This window comes from Juglans microcarpa x Juglans regia, chromosome 5D (genome assembly GCF_004785595.1).
Source record: "Juglans microcarpa x Juglans regia isolate MS1-56 chromosome 5D, Jm3101_v1.0, whole genome shotgun sequence".
Lineage (NCBI taxonomy): Eukaryota > Viridiplantae > Streptophyta > Magnoliopsida > Fagales > Juglandaceae > Juglans > Juglans microcarpa x Juglans regia.
Genome location: NC_054602.1, coordinates 1024417 through 1046743, shown reverse-complemented (window position 1 = coordinate 1046743; position 22327 = coordinate 1024417). Strand labels below are relative to the sequence as shown.

The window sequence follows — 22327 nt, the reverse complement described above, 5'->3', positions numbered from 1 at the left end:
CTCTTGAAATGTTTGTTTTGTTAAAGGAGGAAATTAGGGAACACTTTAAATAATCGACCTGTAAGTTGTAATGCAAATAATAAGTGGGAAGACCTTGAAGTCTGTGTAAAGGTCACGAGGTCCACATTTTAAGCGAGTCCGTCTATGGAAATCATATTTTATAACATGTGTCTTAAAAAAGTATTGTGTAAAGTATTGTGTATTTATCGTTACTTTATATATATATATATCTATGTATATGATACCTTACATTTGTACAACAATATTATAGAATCAGTTCTTCTATATACAACTGCCGGTGCGGAACCAGCGCGAAACCGACTGACGTGGCACTACGTCAATTGATATTTTAATATTAAAAAAAAAAAGGGCGTGGAAAACAAACGAAATATGCAAAGGAGGGAAATTGAAATTGAAATGGGTCTGTCTACGGCCGTCGTTCCTTGAGCAAAACCAGAGAGTTCCTGTGAAGCTGAAGCATTCCGTCCTTGATCTCCAGCATCGTCTGTTACTGCTGACGGTGGCGTCGGTGCCCAAATGTGGCAAGGAACGGCTCTCGGTTTGGACGACGATACTCTGCCTCCAAGGCCTCAAAACAGAGCAGCTCTGGTTTTCGCTCTTGACGGCTGGTTGCTTCCGTCGTGTGTCCTGCATGTTTTGGAGGTGGAAGGTGGTTCGCGGAGGAGCAGAAGTGCGGCGGCTTGCTCTTAAGTTTGGGGTGACGTTGCTCTATTTCGGTGTAGAAAAACAGAGGAGGAGGAGGCTTGCATGCAGCGGTACGTGCGCTGGAAGACTGTCTGTAGGAGGCATGAGGTGGTGGCCCTCCGCTTGGATTCTGGTGGCAAAGATACGGCTTGACAGCGGTGTGCGGTTGCGAAAATGGGCCGTTGGTTGTCATCGTGTGCATGGTGCAATAATGTCGTGGGTGTGGAAGTCGTGTAACGGTGGAGGTTTTCTCTTGTGGTTTTGTGGGTCCTGATGCTGGCTATGGAAGAGCACGCAGCGGTTCCTACCTACGGTGGTGCGTCCATTACGGATGTTTGCAGCAGGCTGTATATCATGGTGTTACAAGGTGGCTACGGTGATGTTCACAGAGAAGAAAAGGAAGGGAGAGGGAGAACAATGGGGGCGAGGTGGGTGCACGTTTGAAACGTTTGGTTTGGCTCGAAAGGTGGTGGTGTTTGAGTCCATTACGGATGCCTGGTGCAGGCAGTGGAGAGGGACTAGAAGCAGGGATGCCCGCAAGGGTTGGAGTGACGTTGCGAAGCTACTGGGGCGCCACAGAACCGTGAGAAGGGCTTTCGTGGGTTGGCCATGCAGTGGTGGATTTTCAGAGGTGAGCAGCACTTTGTGATGATGAGGGCTGTTTGTGGTTTCTGGGTTGTTTACGGCGAGATGAGTCCTGAGAGAAAGGTTAAACAGCGAAGGTGATTTTCCAGTGAGCTCGAGAGAGAAATCGATTGAGGAAAGAGAAAGAGAGAGAATGAAATGAGAAGGTGAAAAGAAATAAATTTTTTATGCAACCGGTTACGCGGGGGTTCCCCCAGCCGGTTGTAAGTAGAGTTTCTGTTATAAAATAGGATATTTTTATAAAATAATATTATTTTTATAAACTATTTTATAAAAATATCTTTTATTTAAAACATGATTGTATAAAATATTATAAAACAACAATATTATAAAATAAGATATTTTTATAAAATAATATTATTTTTATAAGATATTTTATAAAAATATCTTTTTAAAACATAATTATATAAAATGTTATCTGTAAATCATTTTCCTTTAGTCTTTGGTCGTGGCTGTGGTTTTGAAGTTGAAGCGGGCGGGCAGACTCTTTGCTTCACCAGAATTACTGATTAGAGGATGTCTGTAAATATTGGTCGTGTATTTCTAACGTATATTAGAGGATGTTTTTTTTCGTAGGTACGTACGTAGTACTCCGACGTACGTTTTAAAATTCAATTTTACGCGTACGTACGTGGACCAAGTTAATTAGGCCTAGTTTCGATATTGAGGGTATTCTATAATACATAATTATTATTTATTATTTTTTTATTACTTTTTTATTATTTTTTACTACTATTCAATATTTTATTATTAAATTTTTATTACTTTTTTATTATTATTCACAGAATATCTAAAAATACTTCACTACCCAAACACAATCTTAATTTGTTGTATTTTTTTATTTGTTTTGACTGTATTCTTATATATATAGAAGGAGACGATGACACGCTGTGTTTGGATATTGAGTTGAGCTGAGTTCTTTTTGAATAGAAGTGAGTTAAGATGATAGAGTGAGTTTTGTGTGGTCCAACTAAGATGAGTTTAAGGTTGTGTTTGGATGTTGAAGTGAGTTGAGTTGAGTTGAGTTGAGATGATAAAATATTGTTAGAATATTATTTTTTAATATTATTATTATTTTGGGATTTGAGAAAGTTGAATTGTTTATTATATTTTGTATTGGGATTTGAAAAAGTTGTAATGATGAATTGAGATGAGTTGAGATGATACGGCTTCGTTTGGTTACCAAACTCACCTCAACTCATCTCAACTCATCATTACAACTTTTTCAAATTCCAATACAAAATATAATAAACAATTCAACTTTTTCAAATTTTAAAATAATAATATTATTAAAAAATAATATTCTAATAATATTTTATCATCACAACTCAACTCAACTCAACTCACTTCAACATCCACACACACCCTAGTTTCAAACGAAGCCTAAATACGTTTGGATACTAAAATGAGTTTAGATGTATTTATGAAAAGTTCAAAAAAGTTGTGGGTTCCATGTGTAAATAAGTGTTGAATTGAAAAAGATTGTGGATCCCACGTGTAAAGAGATTTTGAATTGGAATGAGTTTAGTAATTTGAGAGTTAGGTATTTAGATGTTAGATTTAACTTAAATTAAACTGTACTGAATTAAACTCCGATCAATTTAACAACCAAACGGGATCTAAACCGCGGAGACACGGTTTTAAAATAAGAGTATGCATGCATGTGGATCATGTAGTTTACAATTTTTTAATTTTTTTTCGGGTCAAAATAATGATCGGCATGCATGCACGGTCATTGCAATACGATCTAATTACCACTAATTGCACAACGTAGTGTATGCTTGTTTATACACTCTCAAATTAATTGATGATTAACTTTATATAATTTCAAATCCTGATTGCGGTAAATCGTGGACTAGGACAAAATCATTTAAAAAAATTAAATAAAGAAAGAGATAAAGTGTCACGCAAGTCGTTTTCTAAGCAACATTAATTATTATGACTAGGGTAGTTTACATAGTCGTTGAGGTATAATGGCCACATATATATATATATATATATATATATATATATATATATATATTGCAGAGGGACTATTTCGTGGTTTCGTGGTGATCTAATGGAAAGTGTGTGACACGAATTCTGACTAGATACTCGGCCAAGGGATCGATGCAAATTTTGCATAATCTTTCCCAATGTATTAGTGGCAAGATTATTTAATCGTCTGGTCGTTGTATAGTGGGGTCTATATTAATACATATCATATTGTATATGGTGGCAGTCTTCGTCATTCCATTCATTTTTTAAAAAAAAAAAAAAATTTGGGCTACTTTTCGTCTATAGTGTTTTCTCTCTACAGAAATGTCAAAGCTATGGGGGACAAGATGGGATAACGTGACTAGGGTTTGCTGCATGACCTGGACCAGTAGAACACTTGTAAGGAGGATCCATCTCTCTCTCTCTCTCTCTCTCTACACACACGTGTAAGTGTGTAGTTTTTTTAAAGAAAATTGTCATCCTTCATTCATCAAGAAATTTACATCCATGAGCGGATACATTTTAGGATGTTCTCATATCAAACATAACATCATAAATTAAAATAATACATTTAGAGCTCCACAAGTATACTATTTCCTTTTGTGACTGGTCTGGTCTTCACTATTATCGATACTATCTACAGACAAATTTTCAAGAAACAGCCCAATCTCACTCTTCATAAAATGAGAAAACTCAACCTCTACAAACAAAAGTTCAAGAGACGAACTATTTTTTATTTTAATTAACAATAAGAAAATTAAAAAGGAAAGCAGTAAGATAGATGCGAAAAAGAATTGACTACAGTTTGGACTAATTCCAGTAGACTTCAAAATCTCCTGTGACAACTTGTAAAGGCAACACGCTTATCTCTTTTCAACCACAAATATCAGATTTAAAAGATCTGGTACTGGTGAGTCCGATGATCTAGCGCATGTGGCAAGAAAAGCTACATGAAGGGGTGGCGTGTGAGGACCACTCGCAGTGATTTTCGCAAAAGTGCCACTTTCCTCCGAACAATTTTCAACTTGGGAGTGATCTGCTTGTGTTGAGCGTATTTCTCGAGATTTGCTGGAAAGCTGTAAATCTGTATTTTTTGACTTTAAAAAAAGTAAAATAAAATTAAATAAAAAGAATTATCTTAATAGACAATATAAATTGATGGAAGAAATGAGAGAGGAATAGGAAGAAGAAGGAAGTCGAGACCTTTTCCCCCGACGAAAATCAAATTTAGATTCCTTAAGTTTTTAGAGGGAGGGGAGACGGCTAAAGCTTATGTCAGTGTGTAGTTAATCATGCATGTGATCATTTGATGATATAATTATGCAATTAATTGTGCAGTGGTTCTTTTCGTGATGGCAATGCTAGGGATCCTGCAGGGGATCCCGTTCAAGCATCCAATTATTATTTTTTGTTTTTTGTTTTTTTTTATACAGTGATTAAGAAAATGTTGTTTAATAATTTAATATTTTTTTATATAATTTTTTTAACACTTTTAAATATTTTAAAAAAAGAAAAAAAGTCACATAATTTTTTTAACTCTTTTTAAATATTTTAAAAAAAGAAAAAATATTACAATATTATTAAACAATATTTTCTTAATCATTATAAAAAAAACTAAAAAAAAAAAAAACTAGAATGGAACAAATGAACGGAATCCCCGGTTCGATCCCTCCCATTTTCCTTCCATGATCGATCGGTTTTAGTTATGACTAATAATATTTTAATTTATCATCACTCGTATTGAAACGGTAAGTGTCCGGCCGCATGTATATAGGATTTGGGTCGAGGCTAGCTAGGATTCTTTTAGGGAAATTATATTTGTAATTTTAACGTGCGTAAGTCTTGTATATTTTAAAATAGATAAATGATTCACATAAAAAAAAATATTTTTTTTAAAAATTATATATAGTATTACTTTTTGATAATAATGGTCACGTAAATTGTACAGGCCAGGGAGGAGTTTTTTTTTTTTTTTTTTAAAGAAAAAATAAAAGAGAAGATGAAATTGACTTGGAAGTTATAGCTTGTTATTTCAAATGAATGCATGCGTAGCTAATCAAATAAAATGTACAGTTGATAGACATACTTGAATAAAATAATAGAACTAAACACATAAAATTATAGGAGATCGAGTAAACTAAAATTTCGAATTCCTTTTCGGTCACAGTAGCACTGGCATTTCCCACTTATATATATGAAATGAGTAATGGCCTTGAGGGGTGGTTGTGTTTATATAGGAAATAATAAAATATGTGTGTATATGATCAAAGTCTCGTTGTAATTGGGATATATATAATCGTTCGATTCGCATATATAATATTATGACAGATATATGTCATGTCCATGCACCCATGATTAGGAGGATGCCGATGCATGCATACATGAGTGCTGCCAGCTCTTCATCACGTACGCATTAATTTTTAATATCTCACATTAAGGTTGACCTTTCCTGTCGCAAGAACTTACCTAATATATATTATATTAGGAAAATATTTTATTAATTAAATAAAAATCTAATTGATTTTCTAAAAGAATGTGACAGTACTGATCCTATATACCCCCCAACTGCCGTACAAATGGAATCTAGTATTTATAATCTATTTTAATATTTTCATTAGTTGCAGGTTTTGTTCGCAGTTATTTTTGTTAATTAGCGACGTAGAGTCAATAATATTGCTAATTAAATAATTAAAGAACCATGCATGCAATTTCCACATATATATATCAATTAATATATATATATATATATATATATATTGTTTTTGTCCTACATATATGTTTGATACAATCATTAATATTCGCACTCCATCGACCCAAATATACTTTTAGCAATTTAATTCCCCGTGAAAGAGACAAAACAGTGATTTCATTTCGTCAAGTACTATTACTTTTATGATTTTAGAATATGAATTTGGGCTCCAATCAATCTTGCAACATATAACATATTACTTTCGAACCATTTATTTTTTAAATAGAAAGGATTATAAATATAAACACTCGATCTTTAAACATATAATTTTATAAAAGACTACTAGTGATTAATATATATCATGCCCAGATTATTGCTCAAATTTTATTTTTTATTTTTTCTTTAGCAAATATGTGATGTAAGAATGATAAGTATAATAACTCAATTAAATTAAAAAGAATAAAAAAAAATTAAGTAGACATTATGTGCCGTGTAGACAGCTGAATAACAAAATTGTTGGAAATAAATGTAGCTAAGACTAACTCGAAGTATAGTAGCGGAACTAAACGAAAAAGAAATTGATGACAATCACACAGAAAGAACACCAAGAATTAAGTGGTTCGACTCAAAATGAGCCTACGTCCACTGGTGGGGTCGGTATCGAAGATTTCACTATCAACAGAGATGGAGTACAAATGAATACAACAAAACTTCACAAGGAAGTTATCTCTCAAACTCACTCTAGACTTCTCTCTCAAGAAAACACTTAAAAACAAGCCAAATGAATTCTGAAGAAGTGGGGCAAGAAGTGGGCGCCGTTTGATATTTATAGGAAAAGTGAGAATTCACTTTTGTGAACATTGGCTCAAGCGAACGTCGAGCGAACGTAGATATTCTGCACTTCGCTCAAGCCAACAGTTGTGCGAGAGTCGAGCGAAGCTCTCTGCCTGAACTCGCTCGAGCTGAGTGTCGAGCGAGGGTTGAGCGAAGCTCTCTGACTTGGATATTGCTCGAGCTGAATGTCGAGCGATACTTGAGCGAAGCTCTCTGTCTGAATTCGCTCGAGCTGAGTGTCGAGCGAATGTCGAGCGAAGCTCTCTGTCTGAATTCGCTCGAGCTGAGTGTCGAGCGAATGTCGAGCGAAACTCTCTGTCTGAAGTCGCTCGAGCTGAGTGAACCTCAGCTCGAGCGAACCTACGACACATGTACTGTTCAATATGAATTCAAGCCACCTCATAACAAATCTCCACCTTGGCTTGAACTCTGCCAAAACACAAAAAACCTCCGACCACAAAACCAATCCCCACCACCAAATCCCTTACGAGAATAACAAAATGCGAACACCAATTAAGTCCAAACAAAGTTTGAACTTGTATACTGCAACTGGCTTAGTCATCATATCTGCTGGATTCTCTGTAGTAGCAATCTTCAGAATCTGTATAGCACGCTCTATAACAATCTCTCTGAGAAAATGGTACCTGACATCAATGTGCTTCGTTCTTTCATGATACATTTGATTTTTGGTCAAATGTATTGCACTCTGACTGTCACAGAATAATGAGATCCAATCTTGTTGTAAACCCAAATCATTGATTAAGCCTTTCAACCAAATGGCCTCATTAACAGCCTCTGCTGCTGCCATGTACTCTGCCTCGGTAGTTGATAAAGCAACAGTGGATTGCAGTGTTGCTTTCCAACTAATAGCTGACCCACACAGAGTGAAAACATAACCTGTCAATGATCTTCTTTTATCTAAATCTCCAGCATAATCAGAATCAACAAAACCAGTAACTTTGGAACTGAGATCGACATCTCTATCAAATATTAACCCAAAGTTCAGGGTTCCTGTCCAACAATATTATCTGCCGTAGTAAGAGCATACATCACCATATCTGCATGAGCATATCTCTGAGGTGGTCTAATCTGCCTCTTCTGTCTACCAGTCGCTATACTGTAGTCTTGTTCACCTTGTGCGCCGCTACTCGAATCAGAATCATGCTCATCTACAATAGTATGATCTTGGGCGCCACTGGGCAGCCCTTGTGATGCTTCCACCTGGAACTCCACCTGCTTTCTAACATCCTGTTCTTGTCTTGTAGACTCAGAATTCTCCTTTCTCGGACTAAGCATGGATTTTTTATCAAAAGTGACATCCCTACTGATCACAAACTTGAGTGATTTAGGATCAGTACACCACAACCTGAATCCCTTCACCCCACTGGCATACCCAATGAATATGGCATTCTTTGCCCTTGGCTCAAGTTTTCCATCATTAACATGGAAATATGCAGGACAACCAAAAACTTTCAAATTTGAATAATCAGCAGGAGTATCAGACCATACCTCATTTGGAGTCTTCAAACCAATCGCTGTGGTTGGAGAACGATTGACCAAGTAACAGGCCGTGTTGATTGCTTCAGCCCAGAAATCCTTAGCCAAACCTGCATTAGAAAACATGCTGCGAGCTCTCTCCAAGAGAGTCCTGTTCATCCGTTCAGCTATCCCATTTTGCTGTGGAGTATGTCTAACTGTACGATGTCTAGCAATACCCTCATTTCTGCAGAATTCATCAAACTCACCTCCGCAAAACTCCATACCATTGTCAGTGCGAAGTCGCTTGATTTTCTTGCCCGTCTGATTTTCAATCAAAGCTTTCTACTGTCTGAAGTTAACAAATACATCACTTTTCTTCTTCAAAAAGTAAACTCAAACCTTCCGTGAGAAATCATCAATGAACGTAAGCAAATATTGAGCTCCACCTTTTGACGGGACGGAAGATGGGCCCCAAAGATCAGAATGAATATAGTCCACAGAACTTTTGGTTCTGTGAACCCCTGTAGAGAACTGAACCCTGCACTGTTTGCCAAACACACAGTGTTCATAGAAATTCAGTTTCTCTATCTTCTGATTACATAACAAATCCTGCTTACTCAAAATTGACATTTCCTTTTCACTCATATGACCCAAACGCATATGCCACAAACGAGTGACATATATATCTGGATCATCTGAAACTGACACTGCAGCTGCACCTGTCACTGTAGAGCCCTGAAGGAAATAAAGATCATTTGTCTTATCTCCTTTCATCACAACTATAGAGCCCTTACTGACTCTGATAGCTCCACCTTCACTAGTGTACTTGTAGTCCAGAGAATCAAGAGTACCCAAAAAAATAAGATTCTTTTTCAAATCTGGAATGTGTCGAACATTAGACAATGTCCGGACAATTCCATCAAACATCTTAATTCTGACTGAACCAATTCCAGCAATTTTGCAACCCATATCATTCCCTAACAAAATGGAGCCTCCGTTGACCGATTCATAGTTAGTGAACCAGTCCCTCTTGGGACACATATGGAAAGTGCAAGCTGAGTCCATGACCCACTTGTCGCTAAAGCGACTATTGGAGTCGCTAATTGCTAGAACAAGATCTAGGTCGTTAGACCTATCATCAGTAACACTAACAGCATTAGATGAACTAGTACTGTCCTCTTTGTTTTTCAATTTTGGACACTCGTTCTTGTAGTGACCAAACTTATGGCAGTAATGACATTTGACGTTTTTCTTACTAACCGTTGTTTGTGAACTGCCCCTGGATTTCCCTTTATTCTTCTCTGAACCCCTGTCATTCGATCTACCCCTGCTTGAGGACCCTTTAACAAACAAGCCACTAGCTTGTTCATTAGTGTTCTTCACACTCAGTTTATTCCTCAACTCCTTAGAATTCAAAGCAGACTTTACATCAACCAAGGAAATTGTATTTCTACCATACAACATGGAATTCACAAAGTTCTCAAAAGATGTGGGTAATGAACATAAAATAATTAACGCTTGATCTTCTTCTTCAAGCTTAATATCTATGTTCCTCAGATCCATAATGATTTTATTAAATTCATCTAGGTGTTTAGAAATAAGAGTACCTTCCTTCATTTTGAGAGTGTATAACCGTTGTTTCAAATACAACCGGTTGGTGAGAGATCTCTTCATGTACAGATTCTCAAGTGCCGACCAGAGACCAGTTGCAGTCTCCTCGTCAGCAACCTCTCTTAAAACTCCATCAGATAGTGACAAAAGAATAGTACTGTGTACCTTTTCTTCTTCTTCTTTCGAAGGAGCCGTCAGATACCAACACTTCTAATACTTTTGACAAGCCCTGTTGTCGCAGTAAAGCCTTCATCTTGAAGCGCAATAGACTGAAACTGTTCTGACCGTCAAATTTCTCCACTTCGAACTTAGCCATAGCCATCCCTCCAGATCACCCTGAGCCAAGCTCTGATACCAGTTTGTTGGGAATAAGTGTAGCTAAGACTAACTCGAAGTATAGTAGCGGAACTAAACGAAAAAGAAATTGATGACAATCACACAGAAAGAACTCCAAGAATTAAGTGGTTCGACTCAAAATGAGCCTACGTCCACTGGTGGGGTTGGTATCAAAGATTTCACTATCAACAGAGATGTAGTACAAATGAATACAACAAAACTTCACAAGGAAGTTATCTCTCAAACTCACTCTAGACTTCTCTCTCAAGAAAACACTTAAAAACAAGCCAAATGAATTCTGAAGAAGTGGGGCAACAAGTGGGCGCCGTTTGATATTTATAGGAAAAGTGAGAATTCACTTTTGTGAACATTGGCTCGAGCGAAAGTCGAGCGAGTGTCGAGCGAACGTAGATATTCTGCACTTCGCTCAAGCCAACAGTTGTGCGAGAGTCGAGCGAAGTTCTCTGCCTAAACTCGCTCGAACTGGGTGTCGAGCGAGGGTTGAGCGAAGCTCTCTGACTTGGATATTACTCGAGCTGAATGTCGAGCGATACTTGAGCGAAGCTCTCTGTCTGAATTCGCTCGAGCTGAGTGAACCTCCGCTCGAGCTAACCTACGACACATGCACTGTTCAATCTGAATTCAAGCCACCTCATAACAAAAACTCTTGTTTATATAATACGTTCAATTATTTCCAAGCGATAGGATACCATGTACTATATTTGATCATAGCCAAGTAGAAAAATTATCATCAATCACCCCTCGTATCATTTCTTGTCATAGAATCAAATAATATTATAATCTTACAATATTCAATTTTGGTGTTAATCAAATTTAAAAAAAAAAATTTGTTATGTTATTTATATATCATTCTCGTAATGTTATGCTAATATGGAAATATTGCACATTAACTCTCGAGTCTGTTTTAAACAACAAATTTTAAAAAATTAATAGATGATGTCACATCAACATATTTAAATATAGATCAAATAAATATATAAATACAACACAATATTCTTCATTAAAAAAAAATGATTACGGTACGAAAGAAATTAGAGATGTGCATGTATCAGATGGTTCATTAATCTGGTGAATCGCATGAAAAGCAGCTGGCAATTGTCATTTGTCTAACCCAACTTAAAACTTCCCATAAAAAGTATTGCAAATTGATGGACCGACGGACACTATCTATATTATTCTACCCCGCCCATGCTTATAATCATTTGACGTACGTGCTTTAATTTTGTGCGTTTAATATACACACTTACTTTATCGCTTGGAGATGATATACCTACCCCCAACAACAGTGTCAGTCCTTTTATTTTATTTTTTATTTTTTCCGAAAACTCAAGAAAATATTTAGGAGATAGTCATTAATTTTGTCCCATATATAAATGAGCCATGACAGTGGCAGGTCGAAAGAAGTCCAACTTTATTAGCTGTCCACAGAAGATGTCAGAGAAAGGCATTGATCACTTCCACCATAAACAGTGAACACAATCAAGTTTGATCTCGATGTTACAGGTTTTTTTTTTTATTATTATTATTTAAAAAGAACCGGTTCAACCGTACCTGATCGAACTCAACCGGTAGATTTGATACAATACCAAATTTGATCCAATCCAGTATCGATTCTATTTTTTTTTTTTTTAATTTTATTTTTCTAACACCGGTCCAAATCGAACCGGATGTTCATATTTATAAATTTTTTAATTTTTTATATTCTATAAAATATTTTTTTATTATTTATAATTTTTATATAAAATAATTTTGTATTATATAATAAATTACTAATTAATATAATATTAAAATTTTAAATTCTATAAAAATAGATATTTACTATACATTAATTACTATTTACTTTTACACTATACATCTATAACTTTTTTATAGGATATGTAAATATTTTTCACAGGATATGAAAGTGTTTTTCATAAGGTATGAAATTATTTTTTATAAGGTGTAGAGTCGTGAATAGTAATTGATGAAAAAAAATTCATATAAATAATTATATATTATCACTATAGTTTATTATATTAATAGTTATACTAATACTATATCATTATATATTATAATATACTATAATATATATATTATTTAATATACTGAAAAAATAGACCGAAATCGATAAAATCAAAAGTATCGATTTAGAGATGTAATAGGTACAATATTAATTCTTCAGATCTCAAAACTAATATATATCGGTTCAATTCTAAAATATATTTAAAATTAGATCGAACTAGAGCCATTACACCCCTAATTACAATAAAAAAACAATCTATCGTTTTAGTTATAAGGTGCACGTACAAATTTTTGTGGAAGAATTAAACCACTTGGACAAGTTAGAACTGTCTTTCCTCTTTGAAACGAAAAAGAGCAAGAGAGGTAGATTCAGATGATTAATTACTGTGATAAATGTAAGATTTTGTATAAAAATAAATTCATAAATTGATATATCTTAACTTAGTAATTACGTTATATTGTAAATTTATTTTTATTTAACATATCAAAATTATATTAATTTATAAATTTATTTTTATGGTAATTGATACATGTGACAGTAGCATAGTCTCTTTTTTTTTTAATATTAATTTTAGATGTGCTGGGATTCACTGTTTCGTGTCACGGTACAAGCATCATGTCACGTAGATAAAGATGTCTCAAAAGTCCCTGCACACGATGTCAAGTGTCAACCATAGTAATTCAGGGTGGCATATACAATAATCGAGATCGGAAAGTTTTAGATGAACACTATCCCTCGCCGATACCAAGCGGTCAACCCTTCACACAGTAATTTGTAGCAGACAAATCCCTGATTCAAAGAAATTATAAAATATTTGATTAATGGACATGTAAATTATAAAATTATTTTTATTATATAATAAACCTAACATATTATATCCATCTACATAGATTTATAAATAATTAAGATTTTATTATACATTAATTACTATTCATTCCTACACCTTAAATTGGATAGTTTTTTTATTTTTTTTTATTTTTTTTATATATATAATACGAGATTATTCTTTTATACAATATGTAATAGGAAATAGGAAATAATGACTAATAAAAATAATTATTCAAATAATTATCACGTGGTTCCATTTGTCAAAATTGGTCTGACTAGAGCTAGCATGTATGTTCCCCCTCATATTACATTATCATTAATTATCTTAAAAAATTAAAATTTAAATGGATAGAAAGAAAATAGATTTAATTTGTGATGAGGTGAGATAAAAATTAAAAATTAAATAAAATATTATTGGAATATATTTTTTTAATATTATTTTTATTTTAAAATTTAAAAAATTTAAATTATTTATTTTATTTTATATAAAATTTTAAAAAAATAATAATAATAAAATAAAATGAGATAAGATATTTTAAAAAAACAATCTAGTTACGTCCTTGAATTATATTTTAACGCCTCTTGTTTAAAAAACAAGCTCACAATATCTTAGCCGTCATCATGAGTTTGGTTTCGAGGTATTTATAAAACCTCAAATAATTGTAAAAGGAATGCAAAAGATAAAATTGGAACACAACACTCCTTTAAAAATTAAATTTTCAAGTTTGTGTGTAAATTATCATATCTAATAAAATATATACATTCCTTAATTTAATTTAAAAGATAAGTCATGCAAGTAATTAATATATACATTTCTTCTTTCTTTTTTTTGAATGAAGGGATATTGGAGGACAAGTCATGCAAGTAACGGGCACGAGAGAGCATACACGTACGGACGGAAGTAGTTGACAAACTCAGCGTGAATAACCAACCTACTTTGATTGGGTTGGAAACTTGGAATTGTTGTGATGAGTTTGTTTGGAGCTCACATTTTTTTTTAGCCTCTTTATTCAGATACCTACATTGCATATTATATTATATTTTTTATAATTTATTCTTATTAAATTAAAAAAATTCTTATAAGTATCATTTCTCACACATTTATTAAGAAAAACAAATAAAAAAATAAAATTAAGTGTTAGCGAGATATGATGAGTATAATTTTTCTATTTTTCATTCTACCTACCTTCCAAAACATTAATTAAATTAAATTTCCATTAATTTAACCGTGAAACTACTTGAAAAGCAAGTTGGATTTCCAAGAATTTGACTGAATTGATCATATATAGATTTTCAAGATCATCATATGTAAAATTCTTAAGCTCAATTAGTTTAATATACACATGCACGTGTTCATGAAAATTGTTACAATGAAAAAAAGTAGATTTAAAAACGTAATTACAAAACTCATGAACATACGTAGAACGAGTAGTACTTGTCTAATGTCTTCGATTTTCAAACTATAAGAATATTCAACAAATTAATGAAAAAAAACCAAATCCGCGTAGCACATATAAATTGACATATTTATTTTGGGTCTATGACACAAATGAAAAATTATTAAAACCCTCATTTAACTACAATCACGTAATTAAAAAAAGCTATAAAAGATATCTTTTTAATTTAATATAAAAATACAAACTAGGGTGATCATATGAATATTGCTGGTTTCCATATTAGTCTCTCTATAAGAAGATTTTAAATACTTCGTACGTACGTAACGGCCATGAATATATTGTCAATTAGAAATTACTAATTTTGTTTTCAGATTTTCACGTAAAATAGGCATTATCCCTTTTATTTGAAGGACACGCGGCTCGCATGATAGTCAGGCCCTGGCCCGCTCAGTAGTCATTGATTAGCGTTCTCCCAGTCCAACGCCGAAACGTCTCCAGTACTGTGATTAAGGCGTTTGGATAGTGGGAATATTGAGAAGTGTTAAAAATATTTATGAATAATAATAAAAATGTAATAAAAAAGTAATAATAAAATATTAAAAGATAGATAAAAAGTAATAAATAGTATAAAAATAAGTAAAAAGTAATAATAAAGTAAAGAATAGTAATTAAATAACTTGTAAGTTGTGTACGCCCAGTACTATTCATTCTCTGATCTCGCTCTATTACTTTTGTTTGCTCTCTCGCTCTTTTCCCCGTTTTCTCTAGAAAACAAGAAGGTGATTGCTGCGTATTTGCTGGCTCTTTTGGGAGGGAACACAAGCCCTTCCGCTGAAGATATCAAGAACATCCTTGGCTCGGGTACGTACCCTTTTTTCTTTCTAGGCTCACTTCACAGGTTCTTTTATGGTTGTATATATGCATGTGTATTATTTTATCTTTTTAGCATAGATGCAGGAGTACTACTGTTTTAATTAATGTATATACGTAGCTATTAGTTTGAATCTTTTTAATTAGGGTTGTTAATCCGAATAAGTTATTCTTTGTTGGATTTTGGATGTTACGGATCAGTTTACAACTTTATGTAGTACTGTATATTGTTATATATGAATAAAATTATTTATTTGAAACATTGAATATCTGATGCAAGTTGTCAGCTTTATGATTATAAACCTTGAAGGAGCATATGTTTAATTTTGTATGGTTAATTATCTGGGTTTGCAGTTGGAGCCGAAGCTGATGATGATAAGATAGTGCTTCTTCTGTCACTGGTCAAGGGCAAAGACATTACAGAACTTATTGCTACTGGGCGGGAGAAGTTGGCCGTTATGTCTTCTGCTCATGATGGTTTTGCAGTTGCAGCCACCGCTGCAGATGGTGGTGCTGTTGCTCATGCTGCTGCGGAGCCAAAGAAAGAGCTGGAAAAGGTGGAGGAGAAAGAGGAATCTGATGAAGTAAGCTCTTGATCTTGACGTACATTATGATCATTTTCCTCTAATTTTTCACCGCTCGTATTCTAATATTAAAATTGTAGTTGTGTCCAGTGGCATGCTAAATTTAATTAATTTACATCTTTGAATTTAATTACATTGTCTTAGATCTTTCCTGCCCATGTTAATTTAACAACAGTTTTACTTGTTCAATTGAGTACTACTGCTGCACGCATTATAGCCTATAGGGCGTTCAAAAAGATTGATTATATCATTATATAGCATGCATCTCTTTACCACCTAAGCAGTCAGCTTAAGTACTATATATTTATTTAGGTTAGATGGGCTAATAAATGTAATGTGCCACCTATATATTTTCATGTACTCCAACAAGAGAAAAAAAAAATGTTGACATATATATATATATATATTATGATCTGTTTCTTGATATTATCTGATTTGTTTTGCCTTGAACTTGTTGCAGGAAATGTGCTTCAGTCTCTTTGATTAAGAAGTACTTGGTTCATTTGTCAGTCTATGAATATCCAAGCTCCAATACACGGCGCCGGCGTGAGAATGAATTGTAGTAGTTTATAGCTTATAATTTTGTAGTTTATAGCTTAGTTTTAGGCAGAAAAAAGGCTGGATCAGTACTTACCACCCTAATGTCATATTTGAATTTGTTCTATTATTTTATCCGAGGATTTGATTTATTATATATCTTACTTATATCTTGCCCCTCTTGGCATATGATCTATAATTCTGGGTTTATTGCTATCAACAACCAAAATAGATTTAGGGATTTTCGCAACCGGATGATTCGGAAATCTAATAATTTTCTAATGTTTATCGTCACTTATGCCGCTAAATGAAGGAAAGTCTCTCTTAATTAACTTACCATGCGTGAGAGATAGACACGTGAATGAAGGAAAATCTCTATTAATTAACTTACCAGCGAAAAAAAGAAACGAAGAAGCAAATGGCAATTTGTTTATATCATGTGTTCTCCGTAGTGCGTTCGATATTACGATGCAACCCATGTATCTTTCCATAACTCACGAAGTCAACCACACGTAATTAACATAAACCAATGAAAAACCAAAGCCAGCGTATGATAAATAATTTAAATCTTGGTGGCGAAAGCGAGACCCTCTTTTGCGAGCAGATCAGGACTCTCAACAAGAGGTTGAACCCTTGCAACTTTAGCAAGAGCCTTGTTTTCTTCAGGACTCCCACCCTCAAGGAAAGCTCCAAAAATCTTCCCATTTTTGATCCAGTATGTTCCAAACTTGGGCTTTGGTGATGCTGGATTGTTGTCTCCAAATAGCACCGTGTCACCAACGTTGTCGCCATAGAATTGCCATGACAGATCAAACTCGCGAGAATAGAAGAATGGGAGGTAGTCATACTCCTCAATTGTCTTCCCCTCCTCATTTGCCTTGATTGCCTGCAAAAACAAAACATCATGACAACGGTGTTTTTTTTAAACAATTATGCACACGGTTGCATACTGCAATGCAGAGCAGAATTACCAAAAGGGGGCAAAGAGCGAGAAGATATGACAAAAGGCATACAGAACAAGAGTTGGAAGTTATACCCATTGGTTGTTTATTTTGAAAATCTATGCGGCATGTGTTTCTCCATGCCAAAATAAAAAGGACTGTATGGGTAAAAGAGTGTGCCGATCTAATTTCACGATTTAATGGGCTCACAATTTGGTACTTTCAAGGTACACACCTTCACAGCCTGCTCAGCAGATTTGCGTGCATGGTCAACATGTTCAACTCTTCTCAGCTCATTGTACATTTTCAAAGGGAAAGTAGACAGATCGCCAACAGCATATACATCAGGTACGCTTGTTTTAAAGAACCCATCGGTCTGAAATCAAACAAGTTGTGTCATTACTTTGCTAAAAATTCAAAACAGCCATCAGGCACATATCTTGTAGCAATAAACATTATGCGTTGAGACAGAAATCCTAGTAAGGAATTCCAGTCTAGGATCATAAAAACAAGGGCACTTAGAAGTCCCACACTAACCTTGATGCCACCTTTCTCCTCTGCAACCTGACCTTTGAATAATGCTGTAAGGGGCTTTGCCCCAACACCAACAACAACAATATCAGCTTCTAGCACCCTGCCATCCTTAAGTTTCACTTCTTTTACCTGAATGGTATGCAAAATATTGTCAATTAAGTTTTCAGTCTCGTAGATAATGTCATCAACACTTCTGTGTGATTGAATACTCACCTCTCCATTTGAATCAGCAGTAAACCCAACAGCAACTGTTCCCTTAATAATTTTGACTCCTTTATGCTCATAATAACTCTCATAGAAAGCAGCTATATCACGAGTGAAAAGCCGAAACACTGCAAAAAGTACAGCCCGAATTAGGAAAAACAGGATCTCCCAAATTCCCAATGAATTCCAACAAGGAGTAGGCCATATAATTTTATCAATACAATATTCCAATTAATTATACAAAATAACGACTTCAATTTATCTCCACTTACTGAACCAATCTTCAGGGCAAAGCATGCTGACATCAAGATTGTTCAATTTCATGACTGCACTAAGCTCAATACCAATATATCCTCCTCCAACAATCACAACCTTCCCATTCTTTTTTGCTTTCATAGCTTCTACAAGTGTATCAGCATCATCAATTTCTCTCAAGTAGAAGATGTTTTTGGCATCGGCTCCTTGCACGCCAAAATCAGTTAACCTGAAAACCTGCAAAGAAGCCAAAAGCATTACTCTGAGCAGGGAGAAAAAGGCAAGAAAAAGTGGTTTTCTGGAAGCATCAGGAACATTTACAGTTGAGCCAGTTGCAATAATCAGAATGTGAAACTTGAAAGTTTCTCCGGAAGCGGTTGACAGGGTTTTGGCAGCAAGATCAGCTTTAACTATTTCTGTGCTTAGGATCAATTCAATTCCTGCAACCATCAGTTGAGTTTCCATGAGACAGTGTTACGTAAGCCATTCTCCATTTGAGTTTATATAAATTGCAAGCCACAAAAACATTGAATTCAGTAATGACCGTTTGCTAAGGCCCCGTTTGGATTCGGAAAGTGTTTCATCTCATCTCATTATTTCCCAAATTCTCACACAAAATATAATAAACAATTTAACTTTTTCAAATCCCAATTCAACCTTTTCAAATCACAAAATAATAATAATATTAAAAAATAATATTTTAACAATATTTTTTTCAACTATCATTTTTCATCTAAAACCATCTCATCTCATCTCTGAATCCAAACAGGGCCTAAATCTCCTCAGGATACTAGCATGCACTTGAATTCCAGGAAACCGTCTAATGCATTAATATATTAATGTCTGTGTGCAATGGGTGAGGCAAAACCTTTCTCCTTGTACCACTCAGGAAGTAATCTCTCTCCTCCACTTCCAACACAGACATGGAAACCAGGGAGTCTGGCAGGAGCTGCAAAATGGAACATGGAACGAAACCAATTTTGATTTTCATATGGCATGTTGAATATAATTAAAAGGCCAGAAGAATAACAATCAAGCTTCAAACTAGCTTAAACAAATTAAGCGCATGTATGCTGCTCCTTACACTCGGGGAAGAGATAAGCCTTGCTAAGTGCTGGACGCTCATAAGGAGCCACCTGCAAGATTAAGCAAGCAAAAATGAGGGAACATCCAATACATGTTCATTGCACGAGGTAATAAGACCATAATCTAACAACTACTATTACAACCACCAGCAGCAAAACAAATTAAAACCTTATGCAAGGAACATAAAGTCGAGTTGTTTTGCTTATCCCTTTTGATTCTGTGTATGTTTAAATGACCAGTCATGTACTAGGTGACCACATTATTGCTATGATTTTCCCATATGCAGAGTCTTTGAAGCTACATTCATCTTTGCTATCTGTACAAATGCGCTTCAATTCACTTGGAGTCTCATGTACCATCGAGATTTTAGATTAGGCTCCAAGGCAATCTGCCTAGAACCTAAAATAATACTTGTCATGCCTAAAATCCTCACAACATGACTACAGCATATATAATATTTTTGTGTTTTGCCTAAAAATTGCATAAAATATACAAATGTAGAAATAACACAAGCTACACGAACTTTCTCAATAGCAAGTAAAGTACATCGGCATAGAGTAAAACATATATATCAAAAATTCTGGATGTTTACCGCATCCATGGTCTAGAACAGATAAGAAACGTTGTTTTCTACACAGAGAAACGTTCGTAGATAATATTATAACGTCAACTAGATAATTGAGTATAAAAGGAAATATATGAATGCCTACCGCCTCTTTGGAAATGATCGCCAGCTCGCCTGGCTTGACCCCCTGTTTGGCAAACTCCCTAGCTGCATATCCCTATTATTTCAAAAATGCTTAATTCAGAAGAAAGAAACAAAAACTAATTGAGGCAAAAGTAATTACCACGAAAACCTCTATTTTGAATATTTGAGAAAAATATGTATATTCGTAGATAAAGAAAAGATAACGAAGATCCATGGTTTCAGTCTTCCTTCACTTCATTTTCAACAATACTAGAGTAATTAACTAAATCCCTCGTTTTAAAAGTATTTCTCTGCTACAAACCACTGAAACGCATATCGTTGATCATAGTTGGGGGAAAAGTGTGCGATACTAACATCTGCGAAGAGCATAAACCTAACAGAGTTCGTTTAATTATTCAGAATCCAAAAGCACGGGCTCATAAACACTAACGGAAAATAATCAGCGATGCAAAATTAAAATAAAACCGTGGAGTTTGCACCGAGGAAAACGTTTAAAGATGAGGGTAAAAAAAAAGATAGAAAGAAAAAACAGAGGTACGAGAGTCGATGATAAAGAAACTCACGGCTGCGACTCCGCCACCGAGGATCACGTACTTGAAGCTCTTCTCCGCCATTGATGATAATTGGGAAAGATTTTTCTCTGGGTCGTGCGTTGTGCTAGATAAACAAGAGAAATGTGATGAGGACCATGCGATGAAACTTGCTTAAAAAAAAAAAGAAGAAAGTGATGAGGACCATGCGGCGTTAGGTGTGCGATTGATCAGATAATTATGGGACGACTGGATATTGCTCACTGGTAGTATAAAGGAGGCCGGGGTTTTGGCTTAGAATTAAGCCACGTGGCGAGCCTTTTACAGTTTTAAGGGGAACTGGGACTGATTATACCCATCTATTCCTTGTCATCTTGCGTATTATGAGGGCTGAAACTATGAAATATGTATTGTTTCCAATAATATAAAAATAAGAGTCTACGTGTCCAGATAAATGGTCTTTGAATTTCAGTGGAGAACTTATGACGTCATCGATGATGGTTAGGATCGTCATCAATATTCCTTTCACACCTAGGAGCACTGATCCCCTGCAAACGATAACATCTTTGACGGGAAGAGAAAAACACATTGGCCCAATACGTATATAAAACATAAAGAACAGTGAAGAAGAGGGGTGGGGGATCAGGGCCCAATCAAATCAACCTTTTCGATGCATTCTAAAGTGGGCTTCACTCTTCAATTTGGGCTCCTCTAAGATGCCTTTACAGTGTACTACATCGTTATGCATGTTCATTTGAACCTAAGATGATATATTTGAACCGTTTTGCATGTCTGTTAATTTGCATGCACCGTTGGGCTCCTCTAACATGCACTGTTTTGCATGTTCATTTGAACCGTTCTGGCTTGTTTTCATAGATAAAATAAGATAAGTTAAAATAAAAGTTAAAAATTGAATAAAATATTATTAAAAATTATTTTTTTAAAATTATTTTTGTTTTAGAATTTGAAAAAATTGAATTATTTATTTTATTTTGTATATAAATTTTAAAAAATTGTAATAATTGGATGAGATAAGAATAGTTATGAAAACAAATAAGGCCTTAATGTTTATATGGTTAGTTTTTATTGTATTTTTGGACATAAACAGACGCAAATCATAATTTTGTATTAGAAATAGATGGTTTAATAGGAGATCAGTCCTTAAGAAAAATTATTTCTTATTATAAAATATTATTTTGTATATCAAATATTAAGACAATGCTTCATCTCGATTTGCAAAATATAACTGTTATTTGATAATATCTAACTATTGCTTCTTCCCCAAAAAAGGAGGATAGAGGATGAGAAATGATTTATATTGTAAGGGGAATTTCCACTCACTCATAATCTCATTGGGCGCTCGGATAAGAGTAATGAGCTTCGTCCTAATATTCGGCCTCAGGGTCTAAATTTGCCCACGAAACAACTTACTTGCACGGGAAAGTAAATGATAATGACTGATGGGATGAACAAGCTTAACGCTGCTCGGCCGCACCTCGCTCATGGAAACTCGTATAGGATAGAACAGGAAATACGAAAAACTTTTGATCTTC

General features: G+C 34.6%; 2 protein-coding genes across 2 annotated transcripts; one reads left to right on the top strand and one right to left on the bottom strand.

Annotated features, from left to right (window-relative positions):
* The first annotated feature begins 987 nt into the window (after window positions 1–987).
* LOC121264711 lies at window positions 988–16692 on the top strand. Its single transcript, XM_041168000.1, has 5 exons — window positions 988–1133; window positions 1210–1336; window positions 15223–15385; window positions 15749–15978; window positions 16439–16692. The coding sequence occupies exons 1-5, from the start codon at window positions 988–990 to the stop codon at window positions 16463–16465; spliced, it is 693 nt and encodes a 230-aa protein (XP_041023934.1). The 3' UTR covers window positions 16466–16692.
* A 232-nt stretch (window positions 16693–16924) lies between these two features.
* On the bottom strand, window positions 16925–21116 carry LOC121265416 (monodehydroascorbate reductase, seedling isozyme-like). Its single transcript, XM_041169041.1, has 11 exons — window positions 20980–21116; window positions 20808–20931; window positions 20246–20317; window positions 19534–19585; window positions 19318–19398; window positions 18771–18889; window positions 18467–18686; window positions 18204–18322; window positions 17994–18119; window positions 17692–17832; window positions 16925–17401 (listed from the first exon to the last, which is right to left on the bottom strand). The coding sequence occupies exons 2-11, from the start codon at window positions 20856–20858 to the stop codon at window positions 17078–17080; spliced, it is 1305 nt and encodes a 434-aa protein (XP_041024975.1). The 5' UTR covers window positions 20859–20931; window positions 20980–21116; the 3' UTR covers window positions 16925–17077.
* Between the last annotated feature and the right edge of the window lie 1211 nt (window positions 21117–22327).

Coding starts and splice junctions, on each gene's coding strand:
- LOC121265416 (XM_041169041.1), bottom strand. CDS start 20,858: ATGGCGGAGAAGAGCTTCAAGTACGTGATCCTCGGTGGCGGAGTCGCA. Junction 18,323..18,466: donor TTGCCCTGAAGATTGGTTCA/GTAAGTGGAGAT, acceptor TACTTTTTGCAG/TGTTTCGGCTTTTCACTCGT. Junction 17,402..17,691: donor CTGCTGAGCAGGCTGTGAAG/GTGTGTACCTTG, acceptor TTGTTTTTGCAG/GCAATCAAGGCAAATGAGGA.
- LOC121264711 (XM_041168000.1), top strand. CDS start 988: ATGGAAGAGCACGCAGCGGTTCCTACCTACGGTGGTGCGTCCATTACG. Junction 15,386..15,748: donor CAAGAACATCCTTGGCTCGG/GTACGTACCCTT, acceptor CTGGGTTTGCAG/TTGGAGCCGAAGCTGATGAT. Junction 15,979..16,438: donor AGAAAGAGGAATCTGATGAA/GTAAGCTCTTGA, acceptor AACTTGTTGCAG/GAAATGTGCTTCAGTCTCTT.